General features: G+C 41.8%; 1 protein-coding gene across 1 annotated transcript in view; it reads right to left on the bottom strand.

The window, feature by feature from the left end:
• Nucleotides 1-20,438, bottom strand: part of sntg2 (syntrophin, gamma 2) — a 283,588-nt gene that overhangs the window by 254,281 nt on the left and 8,869 nt on the right. The window contains exon 2 of the mRNA XM_067985257.1: nucleotides 5,511-5,648. Within this exon, the coding sequence (XP_067841358.1) occupies nucleotides 5,511-5,648 (138 nt within the window). The remainder of the gene's footprint in view (nucleotides 1-5,510; nucleotides 5,649-20,438) is intronic.

The raw sequence follows: 20,438 nt of genomic DNA, 5'->3' as shown, positions 1-20,438 counted from the left end.
GAGTGTGATGGAATACTCTCCACTTGCCTGGATGAGTGCAGCTCCAATAACACTCAAGAAGCTTGACGCCATCCAGGACAAAGCAGCCCACTTGATTGACACCCCATCCACCACCCTAAACATTCATTCCCTTCACCACCGGTGCACCGTTGCTGCAGTGTGTACCATCCACAGGATGCACTGCCGCAACTCGCCAAGGCTTCTTCGACAGCACCTCCCAAACCTGCGACCTCAACCACCTAGAAGGACAAGGGCAGCAGGCGCTTGGGAACACCACCACCTGCACGTTCCCCTCCCAATCACACACCATCCCGACTTGGAAATATATCGCCGTTCCTTCATCGTTGCTGGGTCAAAGTCCTGAAACTCCCTTCCTAACAGCACTGTGGGAGAACCTTCACCACATGGACTGCAGCGGTTCAAGAAGGCGGCTCACAACCACCTTCTCAAGGGCAATTAGGGATGGGCAATAAATGCTGGCCTTGCCAGCGACACCCACATCTCATGACTGAATAAAAAAAATAAAGAGTATCTTACCACTAGTATTTTGTTGATCTGATATGATAATGCCTGATTACAAAATACATCTTCATTAGAAAATTTGAAAAAAAATGATTACTCCTTGGAAATTGTGAAATGTTACTATGGGGTAGGTTTTGAATTCTCCAGCCTGTCAGAAACAGGCTGGTAGCACCCTGATAATCGCTGGGAGGAACTTGCAGTCCTGTGCCCACCATATCATTTTGCTGGTGCCCTTCGAATAGGGGGCCATGGCATTCACCTGAAACAAGCGGACAGCTAATTTCGACATTTAAATCAGGGTCATATGACTTTCAATAGGACGCCGATGCCTTAACTGGGCAGAACATGCACCATGCATGCTCTGCCCAGTATCAAATAGCAGTCCAGCTGTAGAGGATCCCTAAGGTAAGCTTTTATTAGGTTTGTGGGTGGGTCCCCCTCCCCTCTCGAGTACGGACCCCCTGAACTATCTTTGTTCGGGCCCACAGGCAGCCTTATATTGCTGAAGGCTGGAATCAGCCCGTTGCACTCGGGCGTTCACTTTCCACCTGACTGCCCTATGTTATTGAGGCCCAGCCTTCAAAATGGATTAGCCTTCTCTCCGCCACCATCAGGTGGTCGGCTGGCAGCCCAAAAACTGCATGGAGAGAAAGCCTATGTCTATAAAACACTTTTCTGTTCAGTTTTTGACCTCTCAGTTTCTTCAAGCTAAAAGATGAAATGTTCTGGGTCATTGAACTCTCCATATCTACCAGAATTAGTGCTCACTGATTGTCTGCATCTTCAACAACATCAATCTTTGATTTTGCTTCATGGAGGAGCAGGAAGGCTGCTGATCCCTAATTGCCTCAATTATCATATACATCATCCAAATGGGTCTTCTCTGGCAGCAAAACTTGACCTGGCCGGTCTCCTGAAGCTGCTTCTAAACTTGCTCCAGTTGATATGTCCTCTCAATTAAGAGCAATCAAAACAATCTTTTCATTGTAGTCTTTGTGATTCGAGTGCCTCCCATTCAACAAACTTGCATTCATACAGTTCCTTTCATATCCTTAGGGTATTCCAAAGTGCTTCACAGCCATTGGATTGCAGTCATTTGCTGTTTTTTAATCAAATGAAGAAGTCAATTGTAATGTCCCAAAAACAGCAAATGAGATCATTTTTTATTTATTCGTTCATGGGATGTGGGTGTCGCTGGCGAGGCCGGCATTTATTGCCCATCCCTAATTGCCCTTGAGACGGTGGTGATGAGCCGCCTTCTTGAACCGCTGCAGTCCGTGTGGTGAAGGTTCTCCCACAGTGCTGTGAGGTAGGGAGTTCCAGGATTTTGACCCAGCGACGATGAAGGAACGGCGATATATTTCCAAGTCGGGATGGTGTGTGACTTGGATAAATGACCAACCGATCCATTTTGGTGGTGTTGGTCGAGGGAACAGCGTTGGCCCAGGCACCCAGAAGAACCCCTTGCTCTTCTTTGAACAATGCCATGGGATCTTTCATTTTCATCTGAACAAGCAGACAGGACCTTACTCTAGTGTCACATTTGAAAGACGACCTCCAACATTGCCTCAGCTCCGCACTGAATTATCAGCCTAGATTACATACTCAAGCCCTGGAGTGGGGCGTGAACCCACAATCTTCTGATGCAGGACTGGAAATGCTATCATTGACCCATGCTTACACTCTTTCTCTTTAGAATGGCATTCCCCTGTAAACCATATCGCTAAAGCTAAATCCGGGTACAGTACTGTAATGGTTATGTTACTGGACTAATATTGTGAAAGAACATCAATTCAAATCCCATCATGGCAATTTGAGAATTTTGAATTCAGTTTAAAAATAATCTGGAAATAAAAAACTGGGTATCGGTAAAAAAGTGACCGTGATACTGATGGATTGTTGTAAAAACTGAACTAGTTCACCAATGTCCTTTAGGAAAGGAAACGTGCCCTCCTTCCTCAGTAGAGCCTATATGTAACTCCAGTCCAACACCAATGTGTTTGACTCTTAACTGCCCTCTGACATGGCCTAGTAGATCACTTATTGGGTCAAAACCCCCTACAAAGTTAACATATTCAGCACACACAGCAATTCAAGAAAAAAGCCCATCACCACCTTCTCAGGGCAGTTAGGAATGATCAATGAGTGCCCTCCTTGCCAGTGATACCGACATCCTGAGAATTAATTTGAATGGCAGGAGAATTGGGTATAGTCATCTATACTGGTGATTAGCCAGATTAACTTGTGTCTCAATAAACTGTTTTTGTATTACTTTTATGCCTGCTACTCCATTTTAACTTCGCAAAAGGAAGGAGGAAGAAAAATGGTGAGGATGAAGGTAAGGTGTGTGACCAAGCTTGCCCTGTGCTAGAGAGACTGTTGAAGCTGGATGGGGAAAGGGAAGTAAAATCAAGGGAAGTTAATCACTCCTGCCCTCCACTCTATCAGAGACCTTCCCTTTTGTTCTTTCCTCCCCTCCCCTCCCCTCCCTCCCCCCACCCTTTGCCTGACTCTGTACTTGCTTAAAAACTCTTAAATCTTCAACTTCTTCCAGTTCCGATGAAAGGTCATCGACCTGAAACGTTAACTCTGTTTCTTTCTCCACAGATGCTGCCTGACTTGCTGAGTATTTCCAGCATTTTCTGTTTTTATTTCAGATTTCCAGCATCTGCAGCATTTTGCTTTTGAAGTAAAATCAATGATCTGGCTCAAACCAAAGATGAATTGAACCAAGAACAAATAGTTCATCGAACTAATACTCCCATTCCCTTTATTGAACTCTATTACTATCATCAGACCGTTTTCATGATTTGATGGGAGCAGCTTTGTAATGTCTCACAGTATTATTTTTTAGCAACGAAGGATAGCTTGACTGCTGCGGGCTTACCGTGAACACACCAGGACTCCAGAACTTAATTTCCTTCTTTTTGTTCTCAGCAGTAAAAAACACAAGATGTATAACCAGATAGCCTCAACTTAAAATAATGGGCACACATATTCGATATAGGCTGTCAAAATTTCTAAAAAAAACCCCAACCACAGATATTATGATGGTTATGCTCTTTTCTTAATTTAACACAAGGAAAAGTCTACTAATTGCACAGGTGATGAAATTTGTTAGTTTTGTTAGTTTGATGGACCCAAAATTGCCTATTTTCTACAATGGGGTTGTACCACTAATCCTTCCACCTATTCATCAGTTAGATTTTCTTCAAATTTACAAGGCACTACCTCGAAATATAATGTGCCAGCCTTGTCTTCTAAAACTCTAGGGCTTATGTTTTCCTTGCTATTTTTAGCCAAAAGGTCGATATAAGCATAAAGTGCGGAACATTGCTTTATTCTCCTGCCTGCTTTTTCACTAAAATTAGCAAACAAAGGATAGAGGGATCAGCACTGCTGGAAGACTCTATGCTCAGACAAGGGCAACTGAAATAAGAAACACAGTGGAATACAAACATTTCACTATCCTCCCTCTCTGCGATTGGCTTTCCCAGCTGCTCACTAAGACATCAATCAGCTTTGTTAGTACCACATTTATCTTAAACTGGGCTGTCAGAATTTCAGAATAAGGAAACCTTACCAATAAACACTGGCTTAAAAACAACCCACAGGGCTTTGAATTTCACGAGGTTCTAGAGGTAAAACCCAACTAACTTGATTAATCTTCCTAATCAAAGGTGAATCTTTTTCTCTTTTCTTTCCTTTTGCACTTATTCATTGTGTTCTTACATGACAAGCACACTAATCTTTGCTTACAGTTATTAGCTATGATCATTCACAGCAATAGTTGGAGATATGCCTAAAATGTTCTTATTTTTCCCATTAAGTCCAAGTACCACCCTCCATTGTCCTCCAGACAAGGGGAAGTTTGAGATATAAATTGGAACTGCCATTAATATCAGCTTATGATTGGCTAGCAAGAGGCTACAATTCAGACAATGTCAGTGTTTTGGTCCTTCAGGTGGAAATCCATCTGGTGATCTAGCCGAGAACTAACCAAAGTTGATCAACTGATATATGTGGTCTGCTCGACGTGACAGCCAACCTTAAGCCCAATTATGTAGTCAGGAATCAAGCATTCCATCAGTTTTGGTGCAATGACTCCATTTATCAGAACAACTTTAACTATGACCAATTGTGTTCTTTTACAAGTGGGCTTTTAAAAAATATGGTTTGAGGTCATTTACTCATATTAAATAGGCTCCACATAGGGGAGGTTTCATCTGTTCACCATTTGTAGTGAAATTCTAAATATATTCTTTATAATTGTATTTACAATTTTGCTACAAATAATGAACGGAGAACATTTTTCCCTTATGTGTCAAGGTGACTACTAATTGATTTCAATCTGTGTTCTCTAAATTACCCAATTTACAACTGCCATTCATTTCAATGTGTATTGTGTATTTGTTCGGACTAAAAAAATGATGCAAAAATGTACAGAATATATACATTCTGAAAATAGAGAATGCTTCAGCCCATGTTTATTGACTTTTTTGTATGAAAACTGCACTCATCAAGGTGAGGGATGCTAATGCTGGGGATTGGAATTTTTTAAATTTCAGGCACCCATTATCAGCACCAAGCACTCTCAGGTCAGGTCTGACAGGTTAGATACTGCGTAAAGCTTGCACTCCTCACCACCCCCCAACCTCAGAAAAGCACCATCCACCTCACCAGTGTGACATTTTCCGCTTTCCTGCACCAGCCGTCCTCTGGCTCCGCTGAGTGAGATTGTAATTTAGTGCTGTTCATATCAGCCCATGCTCACTGGAAACTGGGTTAATATTGCCCAAACTCATTTCATTTGGGGTCCTTACAGGCAGCAGACCGAGGAAGCTTCATTCCATCAGTCTGGATTGGATTTAAACCCAGATCGCAGAAAGGCTGGTAGCTATTCAATTGGACCACCCAGTTGCCCATGTTCAGTCTATTTGAGGACATGTATAACTTCAAAACAGTTTGCCTTAAAATAAACTACTTACATTTGAATTAGAATCACTTCCACCGATACAAACGACATCTTGCTTTTGAATTGTTATAACATCTTTTGATAGCTTTAGTCGGATGTCATAGGCATTCTCAGACTCCTCATCAAAAAGACGTGCTATACCAGTCTTAGTCTGCAAAACAAAAATGATTTTGTTTGTAAAATACCACTTATTTTATGATTATCTTACAATCTTGTTAACAAAACACAATCTTTGTTCATTCCCACTTTATCGATTCACGTTTTAAAATGTATTTTCCCAGTTTTCTCTCCTGCTCCCCCTTAGTTGCCTTGTCTTGCTGCAGTATGATTGCACAGATGTTGGCAGTCCCCTAGTATCTCAGCCTCGTGGCCACTCTTCATGACTGGGCTATTTGACAATGGGGAATGTCACAGTTCATGCTGTGCTCACTCGACATACGCATAGCACATGGTTTCTAGAAGGGAAGTAGACACAGGAACTCTGGCTGATCTTTTCCCCTCACTTGCTCAGGTCCATTGATGCCAAATGTATGCCAATTGTTATCCAAGTTGAGATCAACAAACTCAGTACAGTACAAGGATGAAACCGGGGTCGTCTGGTTTGTGCCACTTAGTACCACTCCAACTAGCGCCTTCACTCACAAACCATTGGGATAGCTTTAGAATTAGTTTTACTCAAATTATTTGCAGTAAAAAGAAACTGGTAGCCAGTTACTGTCACAACCATCTTCAGGCAGAAGTGCCGAGTAGATGATCCACCTTGGCCTCCTCCCGATATCCCCACCATCACAGAAGCCAGTCTTCAGCCAATTCGATTCACTCCACGTGATATCAAGAAATGGCTGAGTGCACTGGATACAACAACGGCTATGGGCCCCAACAACACCCCGGCTGTAGTGCAGAAGACTTGTGCTCCAGAACTAGCCGCGCCTCTAGCCAAACTGTTCCAGTACTGGCATCTACCCGACAATGTGGAAAATTGCCCAGGTATGTCCTGCCACAAAAAGCAGGACAAATCCAATCCGGCCAATTACCGCCCCATCAGTCTACTCTCAATCATCAGCAAAGTGATGGAAGGTGTCGTCGACAGTGCTATCAAGCGGCACTTACTCACCAATAACCTGCTCACTGATGCTCAGTTTGGGTTCCACCAGGACCACTCGGCTCCAGACCTCATTACAGCCTTGGTCCAAACATGGACAAAAGATCTGAATTCCAGAGGTGAGGTGAGAGTGACTGCCCTTGACATCAAGGCAGCATTTGACCGAGTGTGGCACCAAGGAGCCCGAGTAAAATTGAAGTCAATGGGAATCAGGGGGAAAACTCTCCAGTGGCTGGAGTCATACCTAGCACAAAGGAAGATGGTAGTGGTTGTTGGAGGTCAATCATCTCAGCCCCACGACATTGATGCAGGAGTTCCTCAGGGCAGTGTCCTAAGCCCAACCATCTACAACTGCTTCATCAATGACCTTCCCTCCATCATAAGATCAGAAATGGGGATGTTTGCTGATGATTGCATTGTGTTCATTTCCATTCGCAGCCCCTCAGATAATGAAGCAGTCCAAGCCTGCATGCAGCAAGACCTGGACAACATCCAGGCTTGGGCTGATAAGTGACAAGTAACATTCACGCCAGACAAGTGCCAGGCAATGACCATCTCCAACAAGAGAGAATCTAACCACCTCACCTTGACATTCAACGGCATGACCATCGCCGAATCCCCCACCATCAACGTCCTGGGGGTCACCATTGACCAGAAACTTAACTAGACCAGCCATATAAATACTGTGGGTACAAGAGCAGGTCAGAGGCTGGGTATTCTGCAGCGAGTGACTCACCTCCTGACTCCCCAAAACCTTTCCACCATCTACAAGGCACAAGTCAGGAGTGTGATGGAATACTCTCCACTTGCCTGGATGAGTGCAGCTCCAACAACACTCAAGAAGCTCGACACCATCCAGGACAAAGCAACCCGCTTGATTGGCACCCTATCCACCACCCTAAACATTCTCTCTCTTCACCACCGACGTCCAGTGGCTGCAATGTGTACCATCCACAGGATGCACTGCAGCAACTTGCCAAGGCTTCTTTGACAGCACCTCTCAAACCCACAATCTCTGCCACCTAGAAGGACAAGGGCAGCAGGCACATGGGAACAACATCACCTGCATGTGCCCCTACAAGTCACACACCATCCCGACTTAGAAATATATCGCCGTTCCTTCATCGTCACTAGGTCAAAATCCTGGAACTCCCTATCTAACAGCACTGTGGGAGAACCTTCACCACACAAACTGCAGCGGTTCAAGAAGGCGGCTCACCACCACCTTCTCAAGGGCAATTAGGGATGGGCAATAAATGCTGGCCTTGCTAGCGACGTCCACATCCCATGAACGAATAAAAAAAAAATTGAGCATACTTATTGCATAAGGTTGGAAGCTGGATTCAATGCATTTCTTGTGAAGGAAGACATTGAGAGATATGGTGAAAAAGTGGGCAGGTCATGGCGAATCAACTGAATCAAAAAGGGATAGGACGGGTCCTTTTCTGTTCCTAAAGATTGTTTAGATCTAATTCCAGATGACCAAAAAACTTTTTCCTACATCTGATCAAAAATGACCATCTTTAATTCCAGATCCATTGCTAAATCCAGGCGATGGATCTATTTATTAATATCATTTATACCTATAGTTTTCATTAGGAACATTACAAAGTGACTACACTTCAAAAAATTACTTCATTGGCTGTTTAGAGCATTTGGGCATCCTGAGATTGTGAAAGGCGTTATATAAATGCAAGTTCTTTCTTTCCTTAGACTAATGTAGTATACATAATTGGAAAATAAAATGCTTTATTTACACCAACATGCAGGTTATGAAATGATGTATGCAGTGATGTCATTTGAATGTTATCATAGAATGACCATTTAAAGATTAGTTGTTGTGTATATTCATTGCACACTTTGGCATCATGCCACAGGCCTCACACATTTTTATGTGCAAATTGTCGTTCCACACTTGTACCTCATGTGCTCGAATTTTGATATATATTTGAAAATCATATCTTAGGCTGCTACTTGAGCCATTTGTCAGGGAAATTATAACAACAGATTTTGCAACATTGTGTCAGGATAGGATTTGTCCTAGAACTTAGAGGCCATTTTCTTCTATGGGTGGACTTTGGGGTGTCTGACAGGTACAGAGCACCAGAGAGGCCCTGCATGGCCCAGACACACTCTTGGTGCAATTCATCTCTTGGGCCTTTCACCAGAAATTCAAGAGGGAAATAGCTGCTCTCCTGGCCACCAACATCGGGGCTCCCCAGCTGTTGCTAGAGAACAGCAGCCAAAAGTTCTCAAGGCCTGCAGATCGGCCTTGGTGGTGGTTTAAAAAGCAAATCGTACTTGCTAGCAAAATCTTCAGATTGCTCCAGGGCCCCAACAGAACCAACAACCCCCCCAGACACTTCTGGAGCAACTCGGGAGAAAAATCATAGGGGCATTAAAAAAAATTGTGAATTTTTAAAATTTTCTTTGAACATTTATTAGTTATAAAACTTTGGAGACGGGATAAAAAGGCTGTTTGACTGACAGTCAGACATCATCCAATAGGGTAATTAAGAGCCTGTTTGCCTTTCAATTGGTATGAGAACGCAGTGCGTTGCGAGGATGGTCGCGTCAGGCGACCAATGGTACGGCGGTTGGAGGCAGGATGTTGTGTGATGAAACCTCCAGGAATACGTCCAAACAGAGTTGGCAATGCTACCCCTCCCCCCAGTCAACGGGGGCCCAGCTGCAAGCCGTAACACATACAGAGAGCAAGATTAGGCTGTTCGGCTGGGAACGCCCCCCCTCACCTCATTATACGGCTAACATTGGGCCTGCAAGTAAATGCAAGCTCACTTACGTCAAATGGGAAAGCCCCAGGAAATCCGAGAGCATTGCAGTGCGGATGGAGACGAGGGTCTCTGCCCCTTTTCAAATACCAAATTCCTCGGCGCAACCAAAAGGAAAATCCAGCCTTTTGGCTTTATCTGGCTGTTAAACTCCCTCAGCACAATGACTGAGCAGCAACCAAACCAAAACCTGGACAAAAATATCTCAAGTTTGTCAAAATTTGCAATATACAGAGAAACACCCCAGTAACAAAAATAGCCATTGACAAGGAGTCAGAACATCTTGGTATCCTCACTTTAAAAAAAAGAGAGAAAGCCAGGCAAATGGAATTTTTGACCATGAAATTTGGGGATCTATAGGCAGCAGCTGAAATGTGATGGCGAGGACTCCCATCCACTTGCAGACACGGCCTTAGACTCTGTCCCAAATCAACATGATGAAGTCATTACCATAATGGAGATGGGTGGCTGGTGCTTGTATGGTTGCAATAATGGCAGCAAAATCAGAGTGGTGCCATGCCAAGCCAGTGGTGGGTTGAAAGGCCTAGGAAGGGCCAAAGAAACAAAGCTGTCAAAATATTCACATGTTCCTAAGGGAGCAAATGATCATTTTCAGAAAGGTAATCACCTCTTCAATAGGGGAAAAATAGAGTGAGAGTAAACTAGCAGGGAACATAAAAACTGACTGTAAAAGCTTCTATAAATATGTCATGAGAAAAAAAAGATTAGTGAAGACAAATGTAGGTCCCTTACAGTCAGAAATAGGGGAAATTATAGTGGGGAACAAAGAAATGGCAGAACAATTAAACACATACTTTGGTTCTGTCTTCACAAAGGAGGACACAAATAACCTCCCAGAAATGTTAGGGAATCAAGGGTCTCGTGAGAGGGAGGAACTGAAGGAAACCAGTATTAGTAAAAAAATAGTGCTAGGGAAATTAATGGGGCTGAAGGTTGACAAATCCCCAGGGCCTGATAATCTACATCCCAGAGTACTAAAGGAAGTGGCCCTGGGAATAATGGATGCATTGGTCATCATCTTCCAAAATTCTATAGACTCTGGAACAGTTCCTACAGATTGGAGGGTGGCAAATGTAACCCCACTATTTAAAAAAGGAGGGAGAGAAAAGACAGGGAATTACTGACCAGTTAGCCTAACATCAGTAGTGGGAAAAATGCTAGAGTCTATTATAAAAGATGTGATAACAGAACACTTGGAGGGCATTAACGGGATTGGACAAAGTCAGCATGGGTTTATGAAAGGGAAATCATGCTTAACAAATCTACTGGAGTTTTTTTTAAGGATGTAACTAGTAGGATAGGGGAGAACCAGTGGATGTGGTGTATTTGGCTTTTGATAAGGTCCCACACAAGAGGTTAGTGTGCAAAATTAAAGCACATGGGATTGGGGGCAATATACTGGCATGGATTGAGAATTGGTTGACAGACAGAAAACAGAGAGTAGGAATAAACGGGTCTATTTCCAGGTGGCAGGCAGTGACTAGTGGGGTAACGCAGGGATCAGTGCTTGGGCCCCAGCTATTCACAATATATATCAATGATTTGGATGAGGGAACTAAATATAACATTTCCAAGTTTGCAGACGACACAAAGCTGGGGTGAAATGTGAGCTGTGAGGAGGATGCAAAGAGGCTCCAATGTGATTTAGACAAGTTGGGTGAGTGGGCAAGAACATGGCAGATGCAGTATAACGTGGATAAATGTGAGATTATCCACTTTGGTTGTAAAAACAGAAAGGCAGATTATTATCTCAATGGTGATGGATTGGGAAAAGGGGAGGTGCAACGAGACCTGGGTATCCTTGTACATCAGTCACTGAAAGCGAGCATTCAGGTGCAGCAAGCAGTTAGGAAGGCGAATGGTATGTTGGCCTTCATTGCAAGAGGATTTGAGTACAGGAGCAGGGATGTCTTACTGCAGTTATACAGGGCCTTGGTGAGACCACATCTGGAGTATTGTGTGCAGTTTTGTTCTCCTTATCTGAGGAAGGATGTCCTTGCCATGGAGGGAGTGCAACGAAGGTTTACCGGACTGATTCCTGGGATGGCAGGACTGACATATGAGGAGAGATTGGGTCGACTAGGCCTATATTCACTAGAGTTTAGAAGAATGAGAGGTGATCTCATTGAAACATATAAAATTCTACCAGGACCAGACAGACTAGATGCGGGGAGGATGTTCCCCATGGCTGAGGAGTCCAGACCCAGGGGTCACAGTCTCAGGATACGGTGTATGCCATTTAGAATCGAGACGAGGAGAAATTTCTTCACTCAGAGGGTGGTGAACCTGTGGAATTCTCTACCACAGAAGGTAGTGGAGGCCAAGTCATTAGATGTATTCAAGAAGGAGATAGATATATTTCTTAATGCTAAAGGGATCAAGGGATATGGGGAAAAAGTGGGAACAGGGTACTGAGTTAGACGATCAGCCATGATCATTTTGAATGGCGGAGCAGGCCTGAAGGGCTGAATGGCCTACGCTTGCTCCTATTTTCTATGTTTCTATGTTTCAGGGATCAAATGCCTTTCTCTAACGCAGGCTTGGGGCCTTCACTAGGCCCTCAATGGAACTCATGCCATTTCTCAGCTGGCGAAGGTTCCACTGGACCTTATCAAAGGCATAAGGGTCAGAGTTCCTGGGGTAGGCCAACAGCTCCATAGAAATGCCCCCAGGTCAGTCCCGGGACATTGTGGAGGGGTGTTGGTGGGGGGTGGGGGGGTTGGAAGACTCTCCCACTCCTCCCCTAACCAGTATTTAGGCCAGAATTGAAACAGGACAGAATTGAAATTCTGTGGATCCAGATTCCGCCCATTTAATACCTTCCTCAGTCCCCAGAATTTCAGGTCCCTTCTATTTTGTAATGTATTCTCAATAGTTACAGGAGCTGCCTTTCTTTTCTTTACACTGAGAATTGAAAAATAATGATTTTTTAATACAAGTAGTTGGCAACCTCTTGTAGCAATTGTCTTGTTTATTTATTTACCCGTAGATTGTTTTTTGCAGCAGCAATGATATTATAGCTAGAAATCCCTGAATCCCATGTTGCAGTCTGTCAGGCGATGAATGCTGTCCAAAAGCAGAAGCAAGTTCCTATAATTTTATATTATGGCTGTTGTACCAGTGAGGTTGGCATGGCTTAACTCATCATTAGAGCTTTGTCCAAACATGACCAGCAATACTATTTATTGGTATTTGTTTTGGTAACAGAAAGCTGTACCATGATCTCCATTTACAAAGGGAAAGTAATACAAATATATCAACGTATAATTTTCGCTTTATACTTCCTTTAGCGAAGGCAAACTGAAAGAGTGCTCGAGTCTGGATGGCTGTTCTTTCTATGCCTTCTTGGATGTAAATTTGATCTTGCATTAAATATCTATTATTTGAAATTCAGCACTGTAATATTGGAAGTGATTTAACATTTAAAACTTTAGATAACAATTTAAAAAAAGAGCCCGATTTAGCTATGGAAAGACAATGGTTTCTAAATACCACTAGTTTACTGATCAAGCAAACACAGGTTGAAATTTTAGGCTAACATTAGTTCCTAATGCTTATGTGGCTATCTGTACATAAGAACAATCTACGTATCTCTTTTTTTGGTCCAGTCTCTGCTTGATATCTTCAGCACATTAAATGGGTCCAAGTGCAGCAAGTCCACTTGCTGCCTGAGTAATTGACAAAAAGCCAAGATCTATATCAAGTAATTCAAGCAGAAAGACCAAATTCGCAGCAAAGCTCGGTCAATAATATATTGAAACAGCAACTTTGAGATAGGAGCTGTTCACCTCAAAGGGCCACTGAAAATAAATGACAAAACATAAAGCCAATTTCAGTCTAGCCAAAAGAAAAACAAGCAATCTTAACATTTGACAGTAGATAATTTTCAATCTCACTGATTCCAGTGTTTTCAATTTCTTAGCCCTAAGGGTACGCATGCCGTACTGACCTTAGCATAATACGACCTTTAGTAAAGACAAATCGCAATATTCACACCCACCTGCCATCAGAACATAATATAATACACACACATATATACATTGATGTGTTCCTCAAATAAAAGATTGTTGAGTAATTCAGAAAGCTGCTGCCACTGCTATTTTTTTATATGGATTCAATTATGTTGTTACATTGAGATATGTAGCAATTATTTAGTTTCAGAGATTTACATAAAAAGCTTGCTTGGTTTTACATGAATTAATCTAATATCATTTTTGTTGCTCCTCTACTTATGTTTAAAGAGTTTTTGAGTCTGTCTAGCTGGCTGCTTTTTCCATCTTCTCTTGGACGTAATTGTGGTCTTGCATTAAGTAACCTGTAATTTGGAGTCCAGCGCAGTGATTTAAATTTTCAAACTTTAGATAACATGTTTTTAAAATTTGGATAGATAGGGATTTCAAAATACCACTAGTTTCTCCTTTTGCCGCTTATTTAAGCTGCAGTTCACATGACGTTTTATAATTATCCTTTCATTTTCAATGAGGTAATCTGCTTTTAAGGATAGAAATTAATCTTGGACGGTAGTGCAAAATGGGCAACAGTGAATCAGCCGCCCGTTTTATACCCCACCAGAAAATGGGGCGGAGTGTAAAACGGGAATGCCGATTCTCTGACACCCAAAATGATTATCTATCCCTTATACTTTGTAACAATAACACAAATCAATATGGTAGCTGTTTTAAACAGTTTCTATCATTTTTAGCTCAAGATATCTGAAGTACATTGTAAAATTAGGGACAGGGTAGGAAAATAAGGGAGATGATTGCTGGAGCATATAGATGTTCAAAAAGTCTACCACAAAACATAAAATAAATACTTTAAATATTTTAAATGGATTCCCCTTTCTTTTTCTGCATATTGATAGCTATTGGCTAGTAATCAGAAATCAAGGAAAGTCTTTACCAGCAGAAAGCTGGGACAACAGGTTTTTGCAGTATGCACCATAACATATTTCCACCCACCCAGAAGAGGAAATACATCTTCCAATGTAAACCAAGATTGTGACAGAAATTCATTATATTTGTTCAGTTATGGTTCAGCACAGTACATAAGAGCTGGTATTTTTGCACTCCACTGACATGTTTTCTGTAGAGTTGAGACTTCCAACCGCTGCAAGAATGTGCCCCTCTCTACGACTGATTTTCTGGCCTCAAGAATCATTTGCATTTTTTCAGGTGGGCTCTCCAGCCTGCACTGGGGAATTTGCCTGGAAAGTGACTAGGCCTGCCATGGAGCAGCATGACCATTGGCTTCTGTGGCACCTAAACCTTTGCAGTTTTCACTCTACAACAGACTGTATAGGCTTTTTGGCCATTGAAATTTTATAGGCATCTCTGCCACACCTAGTAATGCTGGACAGCAAGGGTGAATGGGCATCTCTTGTGCCCAGCATTGCTAATGACATATTTCTGTCATCTGAATAGCATTTGAAAAGACCACTCTGATGGCTGAGGTCATTTAAGTGGAAACCTAGGCATTGGCGTTTAACAGCCAGTTAAGCCAGAATATCATGCCCAGACTACCTTTATGCAAGATTGCAAGTTTCATAAGTTACAGGCTGGAGAGAGGAAAATCTCAAACTTGCTTTGTAAGATGGGTTCAGTTTGTATATGACTGACAGTTCCTTTCTAAATCTGAGCGGTCAGATATACAAATAGCAAGAAATCCCAGTAACTTTTTTCCAGGATATAAAAAATGTTCAAATTAAATGGCCTGCAGCTCTTATGTGGAGCCAGGAGGAACATTCTTGCTCCTTCCAGAATACAGTAAAAACAGAAATTTTCACAGTTGTGGCATCGTTTTCCAGCAGCGTCCAGCGGCCCCTTTAAGGACCACTGGCAAGGCCACTTAATTCCTGGTACAAATGGGTGGAGTTTGCTTCGTGCAAAATCCACCCATTTGTGCTCTAATTTTGCAATCGGGACTCTACAACTGGCAAAGGACCCCGGTTTGCATAAACAATCTGCCCAGCACCTGTTTCAGGTGAGCACCATGGCCAATTAAAAGTGGCCTGATCCAATATGGGGCCCTCCGAACTTCTTGTGCCAATCGAGCGCATGAGATCCTGGTGCGATTTTGATAAGTTTTCCCCCATTTTACTCCTGAAAACGAGCAAAATGAGATTGAATTTCTCCCCCACTGTGTATTATTTAAAAGTTATTTACAAAAGCATAGCTTATGCTTAAAGTTGAAAATTTAAAATTATTTTATCCACTTGAGGAAATAGATGGAACTGTAAACCATGTTGTTACTCATGTGCTTGCTCATCTTTTGTAAAATAAATTTGCTTGATGTTTTAAACTTAAAACAAGGTCTGACATGATGCTCTACTCTCATTGAAGGATAGAGTGAGATCGATGGAGGCAAGTAGTGAGAAGCAATTACCAGGTAGAGTTTCTGTTTGTTTCCCAGGCATGTTACTCTGATCTCAAAGCAAAGATGGACAGTCTCAAATGTATGGGGAGTTATCCCTGAGAATGATCTGAGATAAGGCAGCTGAAGTAATGAAGAGTAAGAAGATGAGAAAGGTCCAAAATATGACAATAATCTTTCAATGAACCTTTGAGAAATAGCAATTAAATCTAGATGGAAAATATCAGTATTACTGTAATAAAGGTTAACTAGTTTTCTTCAAACAACCAAGCAATTTAAACAATACACCTAGAAACGATATACTCTTTGGTCCTTAATGCAAGTAAGTCAACAGCTCAAAAAATGTATAATATTAGAAAATATTTCAAATTATTTAAAGACACTGCAAATCATGTACATTAATTATAGACAATTGATGCTAATAAATTCTATTAATATGACAAAATACAGCAACAGCAACTTGCATTTATATAATGCTTTTAATGTAGTAAAATGTCCCAAGGCACTTCACAGGAGCGAAATCAGGCAAAAATTGACACTGAGCCAAAGAAGGAGACATTAGGACCGATGACTAAAAACAGCAAATTAACTTCCGCCTGTGTTTCTATCTTTCTGTGCTTTCCTATATAACATATTCCTTGTTCTATACTCTCTCGTAAAGTTTCTATCGTTTTTTTCCCCTGCACTGTCTTATCCATTTCCACTCTTTCAGTTGGCAGACCAATGATCAGTGTTTTGTTTCATAGGAAAGCTGAATGTTTTGCCTTCTCTAAACTATAATATATGCAGTCACAGCTTCTTATCAAAGTGACAAACCTTACGAAATAGCAAGTAAATTCAATCTGTAAATGTTTCCAAACTAACTTCCTTTTAAAATAACAAATTTAGGGTTTTTACAACGCCAGTGTTTTCAGCTTCATGATCTCCTGCCCATTGGCCAAGAAAGCCTCGAAGCTCTGTTTACAAAAACAGGAGAAGTGCAGCCGGGAGGCACTTGGGATCAGACCGTGGTTCGGCAAGGTAAAATTCAGGTCAGGTGGGGGAGGGGAGAACTCAAAAATGGGGCATAGGAACATAGGAACGGGAGTGGGCTATTTAGCCCCTTGAGCCTGTTCCGCCATTCAATGAGATCATGGCTGATCTGTGACCTAACTCCATATACCCGCCTAGCCCCATATCCCTCAATACCTTCGGTTAACAAAAATCTTTCAATCTCAGATTTAAAATTAACAATTGAAATAGCATCAACTGCCATTTGTGGAAGAGAGTTCCAAACTTCTACCACCCTTTGCGTGTAGAAGTGTTTCCTAACTTCACTCCTGAAAGTGCTGGCTCTAATTTTTAGGCTATGTCCCCTTGTCTTTGACTCCCTAACCAGCAGAAAAAGTTTCTCTCTATCTACCCTATCACTTCCCCTTAATATCTTGAAAACTGCAATCCCAGTTTGTGTAATCTCTCCTCATAATTTGACCCTTGGAGTCCAGGTATCATTCCAGTAAATCTACACTTCACTCCCTCCAAGACCAATATATCCTTCCTAAGGTGCGGTGCCCAGAACTGAACACAGTACTCCGGGTGTGGTCTAATCAGGGCTTTTTATAGCTGTTGCATAACTTCTACCCCCTTGTATTCTCATCCTCTAGATATAATGGCGAGGGTTCCATTAACCTTTTTGATTATTTCTGTACCTGTCTATGACATTTTATTGATCTGTGTGCATGGACCCCTAAGTCTCTTTCGAGCTTTTAGCCATTTAGAAAGTACTCTGATCTATCCTTTTTTCTTCCAAAATGGATGACCTCATACTTGCCTACAATGAAATCCATTTGCCACAGTTTTGTCCATTCACTTAATCTATTAATATCTCTCTGTAATTTCATACTTCCATCTACACTGCTCATAATGCTGCCTATCTTTAAATCATCGGCAAACTTGGATATATGGCTCTCTACCCGTCATCTAAGTTGTTAATAAATACAGTGAATAGTTGAGGCCCCAACACAGATCCATGTGGGACACCACTAGTCACATCTTGCCAATTTGAATATCTGCCCATTTCCCTACTCTCTGTCTCCAGTCGCTCAGCCAATTTCCTAACTAGGTTAATAATTTGCCCTCAATTCCATGAGCTTCAACTTTAGCTAACAGTCCCTTATGAGAGACGCTATTGAATGCCTTCCAGAATTCCATATAAACAACATTCATAGACATTGCCTTGTCTACTACTTTAATGACCTCTTCAAAAAGTTCAATCAGATTTGTCAGGCATGATCTACACTTTACAAATCCATGCTGGCTCTCTCTGATCAACTGAAAATTTTCAAGGTGTTCAGTCACTCTATCTTTAATTATAGACTCTAGTAATTTCCCGACAACAGATGTTAGGCCAACTGGCCTATAATTCTCTGGTTTCCGTCTCTCGCCTTTCTTAAATAGCAGAGACGTGCAATTTTCCGATCTAAAGGAATGGTTCCTGAATCGAGAGAACTTTGGAAGAATTTGGTTAGGACATCTGCAATGTTCCCACCTGCTTCCTTTAAAACCCTGGAAGGAAACCATCTGGTCCTGGGGATTTGTCACTCTTTAGTGCCATTATTTTCTTCATTACTGTTAATTTGCTTACGTTAATTATGGTGAGTCCCCGTCCCTGACTCAAAATTATTTTCCTTGGGGTGTCCCGCATTCTATCCTCTTCCTCTACTGTAAATACTGATGCAAAGTAATTATTTAACATGTCTGCCAGTTCCTAATTTTCATTTATAATCTCACCATTAACAGTTTTTAAGGGGCCCACATTGCTATTGACCAAGTTAACATGCAGGTACAGCAAGCAATTTGGAAGGTAAATGGTATGTTGGATTTTATTGTAAGGGGGTTAGAGTACAAGAGTAAGGAAGTCTTGCTGCAATTGTACAGGGATTTGGTGAGACCACACCTGGAGTACTGTGTACACTTTTGGCCTCCTTATCTAAGGAAGGATATACTTGCCTTAGAGGCAGTGCAAAGAAGGTTCACTAGATTGATTCCTGGGATGAGAGGGTTGTCCTATGAGGAGAGATTGAATAGAATGGGCCTATACTCTCTGGATTTTAGAAGAATGAGAGGTGATTTCATTGAAACATATAAGATTCTGAGAGGGATTGACAGAGTAGATGCTGAGAGACATTTTTCCCTGGCTGGCGAGTCTAGAACTAGAGGGCATTGTGTCAGGATAAGGGGTTGGCCATTTAAGACTGAGATGAGGAGAAATTTCTTCACTCAGAAGGTTGTGAATCTTTGGAATTCTCTACCCCAGAGGGCTGCGGATGCTCAGTCGTTGAGTATATACAAGACTGGGGATCGATAGATTTTCGGACTCTAAGGGAATCAAGGGATATGGGGATCGGGTGGAAAAGTGGAGTTGAGGTAAAAGATCAGCCATGATCTTATTGAGTGGCGGAGCAGACTCGAGGAGCCGTATAGCCTACTCCTGGTCCTATTTCTTATGTTCTTATGACCACCCTCTTTTTCGTAATATAGTTGTAAAAAATTTTTGGGTTGATTTTAAAATCCCTTGCAAGTTTCTTTTCATACTCTCTTTTTGTAGCTCTTATTATCTATTTTGTCACCATTTGCTGTTCTATGTATCTCTCCCAGTCACCAGGGTCCATGCTATTTTTTGAATTTTTGAATGCTTTTTCTTTTAGTTTTATATTGTCCCTTACCTCTTTTGTCTTCCATGGCTGTTTTTCTTGGCAAGTGGAGCACTGCCCCTTAAGTGTATAAACTGGTTCTGTATTACGTTAAATTCTTTTTTGAACACCTCCCACTGATCTTCTGTCATTTTACCCATTAACAGATTTGCCCAGTTTACTGTGGACAGTCTCTGTTTCATCCCTTTGAAGTCGGCCTTACCTAAATTTAAAATCTTAGTAGCTGTTACGGGTTTCTCCCTTTCAAACACAATGTTGAACTCGATCATATTGTGATCGCTATTAGATAAATGTTCACGCGCCATTAGGCTGTTAACTAAATCTTGCTCTTTACTCATTATTAAATCTAATATGGCCTGCCCCCTTGTTGGTGCTAGGACATATTGTTGCAGAAAGCTGTCCTGAACACGCTCAAGAAATTTGTTACCTTTCTGACATGAGCTCGTCTGCTTATCTAATTCTAAATAAAAGTTAAAATTCCCCATTAAAACCACTCTGCCTTTGCAACATGCTTGTCTAATCTCTGCATTTATACATTCTGCCACTTCACAGCTGCTACCAGGGGGCCTATACACAATTCCCACTACAGTCTTAAATCCTTTTCTATTTCTTAATTTTACCCATAAAGTTTCTACTGTCTGCTTACCTCTCGTTATATCCTCTCTTATCACTGAAGTAATTTCATCCTTAATCACTAAGGCTGCTGCTCCCCCTCTACCAGTTTCCCTATCCTTCCTATAGACCTTATAACCTGGGATATTCAGTTCCCAGTCCTGACCGTCTTGCAGCCATGTCTCAGTAATGGCTACCATGTCATAGCCACTATGTTGAATTTGCGCCTTTAATTCATTAAATTTGTTCCTTATACTCCATGCCTTTATATAAAGAATGCTTATTTGGGCCACACACCCTAACCTGTCCTTCTGCTGTATTGTTGTTTTTCTCACATTGCGGAGAAACTG

The sequence above is a fragment of the Heptranchias perlo genome, chromosome 5 (genome assembly GCF_035084215.1).
Source record: "Heptranchias perlo isolate sHepPer1 chromosome 5, sHepPer1.hap1, whole genome shotgun sequence".
Taxonomy (NCBI): Eukaryota; Metazoa; Chordata; class Chondrichthyes; order Hexanchiformes; family Hexanchidae; genus Heptranchias; species Heptranchias perlo.
This window is presented reverse-complemented; position numbering and strand designations above follow the sequence as displayed.